The 13,006-nt window shown below is 45.9% G+C and overlaps 1 protein-coding gene across 5 annotated transcripts in view; it reads left to right on the forward strand.

Moving 5' to 3' along the window:
• shank2b (SH3 and multiple ankyrin repeat domains 2b) overlaps positions 1-12,007 on the forward strand; it is a 386,266-nt gene extending 374,259 nt beyond the window's left edge. For 4 of the 5 annotated variants that reach the window (XM_075468249.1, XM_075468215.1, XM_075468221.1 and 1 more), the window contains one exon: positions 6,790-12,006. In XM_075468249.1, coding sequence (XP_075324364.1) covers positions 6,790-7,312 — 523 coding nt within the window. In that variant the 3' untranslated portion in view covers positions 7,313-12,006. Of the gene's footprint in view, positions 1-6,789 lie in introns of all 5 variants that reach the window. The other variant, XM_075468229.1, reaches the window with a different exon arrangement.
• Positions 12,008-13,006: the final 999 nt, after the last annotated feature.

A 13,006-nucleotide genomic window follows, 5' to 3' on the forward strand; every position in this document is an offset into this window, starting at 1 on the left:
GCGGTGGTGCTGTGATGTTTGCCCCCGTCAGGCGGTGGTGCTGCAATGTTTGCCCCCGTCAGGCGGTGGTGTTGGGATGTTTGCCCCGTCAGGCGGATGGTGTGTGATGTTTGCCCCCGTCAGGCGGTGGTGTTGGGATGTTTGCCCCCGTCAGGCGATTGTGTGTGATGTTTGCCCCCATCAGGCGGTGGTGTTGGGATGTTTGCCCCCGTCAGGTGATGGTGTGTGATGTTTGCCCCCGTCAGGCGGTGGTGTTGGGATGTTTGCCCCCGTCAGGCGGTGGTGTTGGGACGTTTGCCCCCGTCAGGCGGTGGTGTTGGGAATTTTGCCCCTGTCAGGCGGTGGTGTTGGGAATTTTGCCCCTGTCAGGCGGTGGTGCTGCAATGTTTGCCCCCGTCAGGCGGTGGTGTTGGGATGTTTGCCCCGTCAGGCGGTGGGTGTGTGATGTTTGCCCCCGTCAGGCGGTGGGTGTGTGATGTTTGCCCCCGTCAGGCGGTGGTGTGTGATGTTAGCCCCCGTCAGGCGGTGGTGCTGTGATGTTTGCCCCCGTCAGGCGGTGGTGCTGCAATGTTTGCCCCCGTCAGGCGGTGGTGTTGGGATGTTTGCCCCGTCAGGCGGTGGGTGTGTGATGTTTGCCCCCGTCAGGTGGTGGTGCTGTGATGTTTGCCCCCGTCAGGCGATGGTGTGTGATGTTTGCCCCCGTCAGGCGGTGGTGTTGGGATGTTTGCCCCCGTCAGGCGGTGGTGTTGGGATGTTTGCCCCCGTCAGGCGGTGGTGCTGTGATGTTTGCCCCCGTCAGGCGGTGGTGTTGGGAATTTTGCCCCTGTCAGGCGGGGGTGTTGGGAATTTTGCCCCTGTCAGGCGGTGGTGTTGGGATGTTTGCCCCCGTCAGGCGGTGATGTGTTATGTTTGCCCCCGTCAGGCGGTGGTGTTGGGATGTTTGCCCCCGTCAGGCGGTGGTGCTGTGATGTTTGCCCCCGTCAGGCGGTGGTGTTGGGAATTTTGCCCCTGTCAGGCGGTGGTGTTGGGAATTTTGCCCCTGTCAGGCGGTGGTGCTGCAATGTTTGCCCCCGTCAGGCGGTGGTGTTGGGATGTTTGCCCCGTCAGGCGGTGGGTGTGTGATGTTTGCCCCCGTCAGGCGGTGGGTGTGTGATGTTTGCCCCCGTCAGGCGGTGGTGTGTGATGTTAGCCCCCGTCAGGCGGTGGTGCTGTGATGTTTGCCCCCGTCAGGCGGTGGTGCTGCAATGTTTGCCCCCGTCAGGCGGTGGTGTTGGGATGTTTGCCCCGTCAGGCGGTGGGTGTGTGATGTTTGCCCCCGTCAGGTGGTGGTGCTGTGATGTTTGCCCCCGTCAGGCGATGGTGTGTGATGTTTGCCCCCGTCAGGCGGTGGTGTTGGGATGTTTGCCCCCGTCAGGCGGTGGTGTTGGGATGTTTGCCCCCGTCAGGCGGTGGTGTTGGGATGTTTGCCCCCGTCAGGCGGTGGTGCTGTGATGTTTGCCCCCGTCAGGCGGTGGTGTTGGGAATTTTGCCCCTGTCAGGCGGGGGTGTTGGGAATTTTGCCCCTGTCAGGCGGTGGTGTTGGGATGTTTGCCCCCGTCAGGCGGTGATGTGTTATGTTTGCCCCCGTCAGGCGGTGGTGTTGGGATGTTTGCCCCCGTCAGGCGGTGGGTGTGTGATGTTTGCCCCCGTCAAGCGGTGGTGTTGGGATGTTTGCCCCCGTCAGGCGGTGGTGTGTGATGTTTGCCCCCGTCTCCGTCTCATCCATCTCAGTGGAAAAGCCGCCGCTGAGCGGTAAGTTTTCCCATCATGCAGCGGGGGAGTGAAGGCAGCACTTTCCCGGCGCCCCAGTTCCACTTTGGCAGAAGGTTCCCTCCTCTCCCCTCGGGCTGTTCCGTATGTCACAGGCAGAACAGAGCCACATATCCAGGCCTGACACGGCTCCTCGGTGGTCTTTGAGAGTGTGGGGGTCTCATTTGGCCCGTTTTCTGCCCCTCGGCTCCCTCAGCGTGAACACAAGCTGTGTGAGGACAAGGCTCAGGACAAAATCCTGAGGGGAAGTGGAGCTAATGCGTCCTCGTCCTGTGTGTGTGTGTGTGTGTGTGCACACTTGTTTTTGGTACCGTGGAGGGTCCTGTGACAGGGAGCCCACCAACAAAGTGGGGCCCTGTGTCTTCGTGGGGCCCAAAATGCTGGACCTCACAGGGGAAACCGCTTTAAAGCAGCTTGGGATGCTCTCCCAACAGGCCTCATGCATTTTTTTTTTTTAACTTGGCCCATTTGGTCGCGAAAAACTAAAGTGTAAAATAAAGTTTCAAATTGTTTTTATTGAAAGTGATTTTTAATATCAAGATTTTTTTTGGGGCCTGCCTGATTTTGTTTCATAGTTCTAGGACGAATAGAAAGGGTGGACCCCACAACTCACTAAATTCATAACGGTCCTGCATTGGGAGGTTAACAAGGATGTGTGTGTGTGTGTGCTGCACATCCGTTTATGTGCAGCACACACATCCCATGTGTGAGATTTGGCTTCACTTGTTTTCTCGCTGGACCACTTTTTCAAACCTCTCGTTCATCCATCTGATGTTCGACGCTGCTCTTTAGAGGCAGAATAACATCTCTGTGCTTTCTGACTTCCTGCCGTGCGTGGTGATTCTTTCTGAAGATAACAGGTCTCACGAGGTGCTTAAAAAACGCGATGCTGTGTGTTTTTCCTTTTTATAAAAGCTTACAAAATGTCCAGAAACAGCTTTTATTAACCCTCTGAGGTCTGTGACGTAATCACGGCTCAGACAACAGGAGAGTTAAAGGGACAGTTCCCCTCTTTTGACATGAAGCTGTATGACATCCCATATCAGCAACATCATTTCTGAACATCTTCTTACCCCCTGCTGCGTCCTGTGAGCAGAGTTCCAGCCTCGTTTTGGTGTTGATGAAGGTAGTCCGGCTAGTTGGCTGGGGTTTAAAAAATAAAGCGTTTTGCTTCTCAGAACAATATGCGTTCAACAGAGTAATACATTTGCATCACAAAATGGTTCTCCAGGAAAAAGTCAGACCTCACAATCTCTTGGCCCCATTTTCTCTTTTTACTTTTACTTGAGTACAGTTTTTTGCTGCTCTACCCACCTCTGTGTGTGTTGGACCCTACTTTAGTCTCAATATGTTCATACTTATACAATTAAGTCCAATATCTGCATCTTGATCGGCCTAAAAAACATAAATTTAGTTCTTAGACAGAATGTAGCTGATGGAGGATTTAAAGTGACTTCAACGAGAGGCTCAAAAACTCCAGAAAATCCAAAGAAAATCATGTTTATTTTTTTTATTTGATCAAATCAGAGGTGAAACATCACAATCTCTTGGCCCTATTTTCTCTGCCTTCGTATCACTGCCTGCTGTGTAGACTGTGCAGACCGAAGTGCAGAGCGAGCATCAAACACCGTAACAGGCGCGGCTGTCGGCAGGCGGCAGCAGGCAGTGATACGAAGGGAGAGAAAATAGGGCCAAGAGATTGTGAGGTCTGACTTTTTCCTGGAGAACCATTTTGTGATGCAAATGTATTACTCTGTTGAACGCAGATTGTTCTGAGAAGCAAAACGCTTTATTTTTTAAACCCCAGCCAACTAGCCGGACTACCTTCATCAACACCAAAACGAGGCTGGAACTCTGCTCACAGGACGCAGCAGAGGGTAAGAAGATGTTCAGAAATGATGTTGCTGATATGGGATGTCATACAGCTTCATGTCAGAAGAGGCGAACTGTCCCTTTAAACATCAGAGGAACAGGAGGACTACCTTCAGAGGCAGATTAATGTCCGGATTTATCTCACCAGGATGGTCTGTGTGGAAAACAAACAATGATCTCATCGGGTAGCTCCCTGATGCGTTTAGCTTTTGGACGACGGAGGCGCTCATATTCGATGTGTCGGGCTTTAAATACACAAACAAAACAGAAGTCATTGTTGGTTTTAGCTGTTTCAGGGGACTGCGTCTTACAGGACTCATTTTTTCAGGAGATGTGAGTTCAGCTCAAACAGCTGCAATGAAAAACATCTATAAGAATAAGTCGTACTTATTTATATAGGTGCACAGAACAGTGGAAAAAACCCTGATCCAGCCTCATTTCTTCATATTTTCAAAGCAGCCGGACTTCCTGTAATCTGTAAAGTGTTCTGATCAACAGTTTTCCAGCTTTCTGAAACTCTTTCATAGTTTTTCTTTGTTTAAGCCACTGAACTCTGAGCTATGAACCATCCAGGCAGGAAAAAGGCTCCTAACTCAAGGGATGAACCAGTGTTGTGTCCAACTTAGCAAAGAAGCCGTTTTAAACTGGATCTTTAGGCACTTTGCTCCCAGCAGCCTGTCACACATTCTCCTCTAGTGAATGTGAAAAACAGGACTTTATATCACCAAACAGGAATAAAATTCCCTCAGATTTGGAGTCAGACGAGCAACAAAAAATTATTTGATTATTTTTACATTAATTTACTCAAATAGTGGCCTAAAATGAACAGAAACAGACATTTAATTATCATTTCTTGTATAACAATTAATTTTCAACTAAATTTGTATGATTTTGACAGCCATGTTAAGTATTTTATGTGGTTTTTGAAGTATTTTGGTCATGAGACGCCTTTTATTTCTTTATATTTTGCATCCAAGCAGCTTAAGTGATCTTCAGCAATAGTTTCAACACTTTCTGAAGGTTTTTCAATGTTTTTATTTGGACATTTTCTGCCTTTTCACTCATCTTCAGTCCAGTTTTTTCTTCATTAAGCCACTGAACTCTGACCTGTGAACCATTCAGGCAGGAAAAAGGCTCCTAACTCAAGGGATGAACCAGTGTTGTGTCCAACTTAGCAAAGAAGCCGTTTTAAACTGGATCTTTAGGCACTTTGTTCCCAGCAGCCTGTCACAGAGACACATCATTTGTTCCCATTTCTTTAGCTGCATCTGTGAAAAACAGCTTCATAGTTTCAACTTTATTGTACATTTACGTTAAAACTGCTTTCAGTTACCAAAAGAGTCAAATTAATATAAGAAATTCAGTTTAAAAAAAAAATACTAATCTTCAAAAAATTAATGTTATCACATCTAAAAGTAGAAAAGTAGGAAAAAAACAGACAATAATAAGAATTATTTGTTAAACAACATCAAGAAAAAGTAAATAATATTCAATTTAAAGCTTAAAAAAGGAATATGAGATATAATCTAATGACTAATTATGGAACAATTGATATAAATTAAATGATTAAACTGTTTTATGCCACCAGAAATGAATAATCTAGAAGCTCTTTGTGGGTTTTAGACTGGAAGTAAGATTTGTTCCCATTTCTTTAGCTGCATGTGTGAAAAACAGCAAAGATAACACAGTGTGACAGACAGAAAACAGGATTTCTGCAGCAACAAGGTGATTCCCAAAGAGCTGTTAGCTGAAAACTTGGCATATCTCAGCACGGTGTGCAGTGTGTCCTTAAAACATTTGAGGAAACTGGACAAGTGGAGGACAGAAGAAGAAGTGTCAGGCCTAAAGAACTATCTCCAGCAGATGAACAGGATCTGAAAGTGATGTCCTTAAGAAAGAGGAAAACATCCAGCAAAGACCTGACACAGGAGTTATACTTTGTTGTTGTTCTTAAATGAACAGCAGAAGAAACTTTGTTTTTATTTTTAAATTTTTTGGCCATTGGACAGTTTCTATTTTGTTTTTTTAATGACACTAAAGTTCAGATTTGAGTCATTTTCAAAGTGTTTAAAGTGTATCTGGACTGTTTTACGCTGCATCAGGTGTTGAACCCATCGGTGAGTTTGGGTTAGTAACAACCCGAATATAAACAGTGGAGAAAGAGAACAGCTGAGGTCGCCTGAAACATCTGATGTCTGTCAGCTGCTGCAGCTCTGCTGCAAAGCTTTGAGTTTGGCGCCACCTGCTGTGCGTTTGCAGGATTGCACAGTGAAATACTTCACCTTTATGATCACTTCACTCAGTCAGTGGGGTCACATGGCTCTGAAAGGATCGGATTATTGGCTAAATTACAATCAGAATGAGTTAAGCAAGGGTAATTCTCCTTGGATATGTGGCGGTGAATGAATGGGATCAGAGGCACAAAGCGTGTCATACCCCGGTATGATAGGTGGCGCTGTACCCATTCCAGCTGTTGCTAATAGAGCCACTTCCTGTTGACCTCTTCACCACCAACAACAACAACAAACTCAGGCGTTGGAGAAAGATGGAGAACGCAGAGCCAGATGAAGCTACGTCCCTCTACATTTGGTCTGTGATGAGCTGCTTGTTGCACAAACTCGATGCCCAACGGAGCATTCTCCATCGCGTTGTTTGTTTCTTTCTGACGGCGACAACAACAGGAATATCGTCTCCTTTGACTTCCGGGTCACGACCCCGGGAAAACATCTGGAGCATGCGCAGAACGCAAAGTCTGATTCACCACGTGCTTCAGCGTCTACAAGCAGGTTTAGAGTGACTTTCAACCCAGTTATCTCGGGGTCGGAATCCCATCCGATCCAATTCTTAGTCAGATTAAGGTGTCTACATGCACTTAATAACTCAGTCTGATTGTAATTTAGCCAATAATCCGATCCTTTCAGTGCCATGTGACCCCACTGAGTGAACTTTGTCGTTATGTTTGTTTATTAAAACCTATTTTGTGAATCTATCTTGAATAACATCTTCTGAGTTTCAGTCCTTTCCTCCAGCATCGTACAAACTAAAACTCTGCAGGTGTTTTAAACGCTGCTGTGATTAACCCCTCGTCCTCTCTCTGCCCCTCCCCAGGCCGCACACAGACGACTCAGGAATGCGTAACAACGCCGTCGCCGCCCTCACATCCACGCCCCCCAGCAGCCTCCCGTCCCAGACGCACCCCTGCAGCCCGCCAGACTCCGCCTCCTCCCTCACCCCCTGCTCCTCGCTGCCTCCCTCCGTGTCCCCCACCCTCACAGACGTCTTCGGCCTGCCCACCCCGCCCATGGGCAGCGGCGGCGGCTACAGCCTGAGCTCCTCGTGCGGCGGCAGCGGCAGCTCGCGCTCCCCGTCGCCGCTCACGCTGATGCAGGCGGTGGCGGCCTCCGGCAAGCCCTTCGCCTCCAAGCCCGTGGAGCTGTGGAGCAAGAACGACGTGGCGGACTGGCTGGAGAGCCTCAACCTGGGGGAGCACAAGGACGCCTTCCTGGACAACGAGATCGAGGGCGCCCACCTGCCCTCGCTGCAGAAGGAGGACCTGATCGACCTGGGCGTGACGAGAGTGGGCCACCGCATGAACATCGAGAGGGCCCTCAAGCTGCTGCAGGACAGATAAGCCCCCAGACTCTCCGCACGCGGAAACCTCTCAAATTTATTTAACAGCCCACCTGCCACACGTGGAGCCCGGGCTGAGGAGAGGGGGGTGCCACCAACCACTTTGACCCATCTCTTCATCAGACACAACCTCAAAGCCGTGGAAGTGGGTAGAAGTTTTTGTCCAAGCTGAAGCTGCCTCTTGCTGTTTTTTGTCCTCTCTCATCCTCCGTCGTCGCCCCTCATCTCAAAGCTCCGGTTCGTCCGCCCTCTTCCTCCGACCCCCCCGTCCTGAACATCAGGGGGTTTCTGGGGGGAACTGGGAATAGCTGCTACGTCACATCAGAGGAGGACAGTATGACGGACTGTCCAGGAGACTCTGGATTTGTTCAAACTCTGGAGAATAAAAAAATAAAACACTGGTCTTGAGATGTGTTTCACACAAAGACTCGTGCTCACCCAGCTGCTTTGGAATATCGAACCTTTTCCATTCGCCCAACGTGGGTGCGTGAAAAACCAGCTGAGCTGGTCGTTGCTCCTTTTCTATCTTTGCTAGAGTTTGTTCAGAGAATATTTCTTCACTAGAGTCCTACCGGAGTTATATTTCTGGGTGCATCTGAGGTTGTAGAGAAAATTTTGAGATAGACTCCATTTCTTTTTCTTTTTCTTTTCACTTGTTTGTGTCAACTTAAGAGCATCAGCTGACATGTTTAAACTAATGAAACCATATCTTGTTGCCGTGCACACACAGTTTCTGCACAGTGCCACAAACACTTGGATGTTCCACGCTTTCGTCGCGCACACACACACACACACTGTTACAGCCTTCGTCTCCTGAGAGTAAAGCGTAGGGAGAGATGGTCACCAGGAGCTCGGTCGTGCAGAAATACCGAGGCGAGATGGACAGGATGAGCAAAATCCTCCCCTTAAAAACGGTTGAAACATCCTCGTCCTCTCTTGGCTTTTCCTTCCAATTCCGGGTGTTTATGTGTGTGTTTTTTAATAGTTGACCAAAAAAGTCCCTACGGCCCGTTAAGCTAGTTCCATGAATCTGCTTTGTAGGCCCACCGTACGGGGGGGACTAGAACCGATACGTTTGTGCTTCATTCAGTCAAATCCTCTTCCACTTCACCATCAGCAGGTCAGCACTGGAGTGCAGATGTGGGAGAAGCTGAAGTCTGGAGACGGGTACAGGGTACGTTTAGAGGAAACGTTTTGGGAAATACACCGATCTGCTTTCTTGCTTTGAAATTAAGAGTTGAATCTCCTCTTCTGTGTTTTAAAGAGCGCTGAAAGGTTTCCTGTTTGGAAAATGTGGTGGAATTAATTGATGATTTTGGCTTAAATGTCGGCCACGCTTCTGCAGCATGAAGCGAGGATGAGAGCAGTTTCTTCCTTTTTAATCGCGTCTTCTTCTTCCGCAGCGGTTCAACATAAACGGACATAAATGCACAGAGAGTACGTCCTAAGACCAGAGTTCTTACGTTGCTCCATGCTCCAGCGCAAAGTATCGGTTATCAGTGCGTTTGTTCCTCAGCTGCCTTACAGAACTGCCTCTCATACGCTCTCCTAAAAAATGCTAATTTTTGTCTCAACATCTAGAAGGAAAACTCAGGAACACATTTCATCAACACCAGTTGATTGACTAAGGCAAAGTGGGACATACCAACGACAGTATTTCCAATAAATGTAGCTAAATATCTGCTAAGATAGCAGCTAAATGCGGCTATTTGCATCAAACACTGATTAGCATGTTGGATACATCATCACATTTGCATCCTTCTTTGTGGCAGCTCTGTCTGCTTCACTCCTGCCGTCTAATCTCACATATTCTTCATATTAGTTCAGCTGAATTTCCAACTTTTCCAACCTTTAAGACTAAATGTTAACCTGTGGTCACTGTTAGAGTATTGGAAAACAGCATCATCTGACCACCTGCTGTGATTCCAGCTGGAAGAACAGGTTTGATGATCACTCAGAGAGAAAGTTTAAAGACAAACCATTCCAGATGTTTGATGAATGTCAGAAAAATAACTACATACAGCAACAACGTTGGCAACGACGATTATTTAAAGTAACTCGAGAATTTGGCAAATCCTTTGCTCTTTGGCTCCTCCTACAGTTGTGTGATGTAACAGTGTGATGTCACTCATCTGTGTGAGCCCTGCACATGTGCAGCCATGTTGTGTTGAAGAGGCCACAAAGACGCCATTAAAAGCCCATAAAAACGTCAAGCACCAGTAAAGCTAACCAGTGAAGCTAACCCATTAGGCTAACCCATAAGGCTAACCAGTAAAGCTAACCCATAAGGCTAATCAGTAAAATCAAATCAAATTTATTTGTATAGCACATTTCATGTACAAAACAATTCAAAGTGCTTTACATAAAATAAAAGCATTGCAGCAGGGAGTGGAAGAAGCATTAACCAAAACCATCGCGTGTGTGCATTCCTGGTATCAATAAGAGGTATTAACCTTCAGTATTTCTGCTTTTTATAAGAAAGCAACGCGTGTATCTCCCAAAATGTTGAACTGGTTTTAACCGGTAGCGCTTTTGTTGCGTTTGAATCCAGATGTGACACTTTTTAAAGCTTTCAACGATCTGAAAACAGCTCAAAAGGTTGAAAGCTCGAGCACCTGAAGTGACATCTTATCAGAGAAATTACCTTTTTATTGGACTAAGAAATTAAAAACAGAAACGGTTTGAGAGCCGGAAACTAGATTTTTTTTGTCCATTACAGACGGCTGGAGACGAAAGGCTGTTGGGGCACAGACAGGCAGACCCGTCCGTCTGTCTAAGGCTTCTACGAAATGTACTTATCACCGAGTTTATTCTTTGTTCAGCAACTTTATCCAGATGACATGAAATCTCGCGCCACCTCAGCTTGAGAACGACCCGACAAAGTTGGCCGATGTTCATCGATGTCGTGTGAAATTAGAAAGAGATAAGGGCAGCTCTTAGAAAGGACTCAGGCCGATTTGATTCAGCATTCAGGGTGTTTCTGCGCCGGCGAGGGAGGTTACAGGCGTAGACGTGCAGTTTGTGTTGAAATGTGTGTAAATAAGATGATTAACAGGAAATAAAATGTCTATTTGAGTCTTTGTATAGCTCTATGAAGATGTTAAGAAGAGGAAAAAAGAAATTCTACGAGGGTTTGTCGGAGCTGACCTGATGACCACCCCCCACCCACCACTCATCCTGCAGAGGATGCCTTAAATAGCTCACTGCTCCCTTCCTCCACCCCCCCTGCACCTCCGTCATTGTGGATTTTTTCCGAGCACGGCCCCGTTTTGGTTTCATATCGCACTCCGCAGCTTCATGCCGCAGCTTTTTTTTCGAGGAGACAAATGAAACATCCACAAGCTCTGTGTTCTGTGAACATTAGCCGTACGGAGGCCCGGTACGGAGGCCGGCCGGCACGGGACGACGCTGCTATACTCCTGTTTTCAAATTCACAGCGGCGCGGCGACGGGGGTCAAAAGCACAGTATTTTTAAAGATTTGTATAGAGTTCTATGAAATTTTATAGAGGTTATCTGAACAAAAAAAAAAACAAACAAACAAAAAAAAAAAAAAAACTGTTCGACACTGATGCTTGGATTGCCAAAAAAAAAAAACAGAAATACTATATACGTAGATTTAAAAATGTGGATTATTATTAGATTTATGGATTATGTAAGAAGCAATATTTATTCTGAATGAATCTCCTTGGTTGTGTTTTACTTTCCATTTTAAAAGTTACATATCATGATGCAGTCACTCAGTGTTTTTAATGAAGTGTTGCCTAAAGTAGATACACCCTCTCCTGCTGTAGATTTAAGATATTTCGGCCAAACGAGTGACCACAAAAAGCCAGATGTTTTCTGGCAAACGCCATCTGCCCGACGACACTTCTCGGGTCGGATCCCTTGGGTCTGGAGTGTGTGTGTATAAATGGAGCTAAATGTACATTCTTAAAACTTTATCCGCAGGCCATCTTGGTAGGAAACTATATGAAACCTATATGTGTGTATGCATAAAGCCAACGAAAAAAAGATAAGCGGGTGGCCGTGGGTTCCTCTGTGTGGACCGACGGGCCGCTGAGCAGTCCTGTGTGGAAATGTAGAGCTGAGTAGATGAATAGGAATCTTTAAAAAGCATCACGGTGGCGTGGCGGCGCGGCGCTCCTTCACCAGGCCGGGTTCAGGACAGCCACGGCCCACTGACCCACTTTCACTCCCCTTTGGAAACACTGCTCCCACCTTTATCATCGTCCAAACATTTGGGTTGATTTTTTTTTTCTTTCTTTCTCGATTAATTTATTGATTTTTTTCATGAATAGATTTGATTCTTTAAGTCTTCATAGAGGCTAAGATGTTTTTTCGGGTAATTTGTGCAAAGACTTGTGTTCATGTTTTCTATGTTGCTGTAATTTTGTGCTAATAAATCATCATAGAGTCAAATAATTATTGAAATGAAAGAGAATTTTCCTGTAACAGCACTCTTCCTATTCCCTTCAATTCCTCAAGACTTCTTGTATGGCAACCAAAATTCACTGTAAGAAATAAATATAATATTGCACTAGTGTTGCATCCCTCTCAGTCCTTGCAGGGCAGGTGTGTTCCTGTCTGTACGCCCGCCGGTAAGGAGCTCATTTAAATCCAGAATCTGATGCAGAAACACACTCAGTAAAACCTCTTCGGATCTACACGATTCACACAAGTCACCTATTTTGGGACCAAAACGGCGAATTTCGCCGAAAAGGTGAGGGATTTTCATGCCTGAATGTTTGAGAATTGCTTAGCTTATTTTATTTAGCTTTAATTATTTACCAGCTGGTATCTAGGATAGTTTTTGAGGGAGTTTTAAACATTTCAAACGTGTCGAACTAATAAAAATCAGACACATGCATACATCCACATTTACTACTGTCAGTAATGGTGGTCATGTTTTAGTTCAAAAGCACGGTTTTAAGAGATTTGGACGAGGTTTCTTCTTTGTTATATTTTCATATTTACTCATGACTGAACCCACCTGCACCTGCTGTGGTTGTAAATGTTAAAAAAAGGATACAGAAAATAAGGTTTTTATACACCGATTAAAGCAGAGCTGCAACCGTGGAGTCAGTGTCGTGTCTACGCTGCCCTCAGATTAACCACATGACGCTTTAAGTAAAGTACTTTACGTGGTAAAAGTGCTCCGAGACCTTTGGTGGAATCGCACAACTTACATTGTCATGGCAGGTTTTATCCCAGGAGCTCCTGTTCTGAGTCAAAAGTGTGATATTAGATCACTAATATTTAGGGCTGGGCAACGATTCAAATGTTTAATCTAATTAATCACATGATTTCCCTGATTAATCACGATTAATCGCATTTGTACGCAGAATAACCAAAAATGAATCCAAAAGTAGCGTATAGCTTTTAGCATTTAGCTTTATTTTAAATGTGCTGCCATATGAATGAAAGTGCCATAACATTTGTTGTGCAAACACACTTTTAACAGCATCTTTCTGTAGTTTTTAGGTTTTTATTTATCAGCGTTAAATAATTAACGCGATAATAACGAGTTAACTCGCCCAGCTCTACTAATATTTAAGATGTGGTGGGATGCCACACGGGGTCCCATCTCACCCTTTTACAATTTAAGTATGTCAGACAAAAGGGTTTACAGCTTAAAATCCCATTCTATTCGGAAAAAAATAGGAAATATCAATATTAAGCTGTTTAAAGTGAACA

The sequence above is a fragment of the Odontesthes bonariensis genome, chromosome 1 (assembly GCF_027942865.1).
Source record: "Odontesthes bonariensis isolate fOdoBon6 chromosome 1, fOdoBon6.hap1, whole genome shotgun sequence".
Classification (NCBI taxonomy): domain Eukaryota; kingdom Metazoa; phylum Chordata; class Actinopteri; order Atheriniformes; family Atherinopsidae; genus Odontesthes; species Odontesthes bonariensis.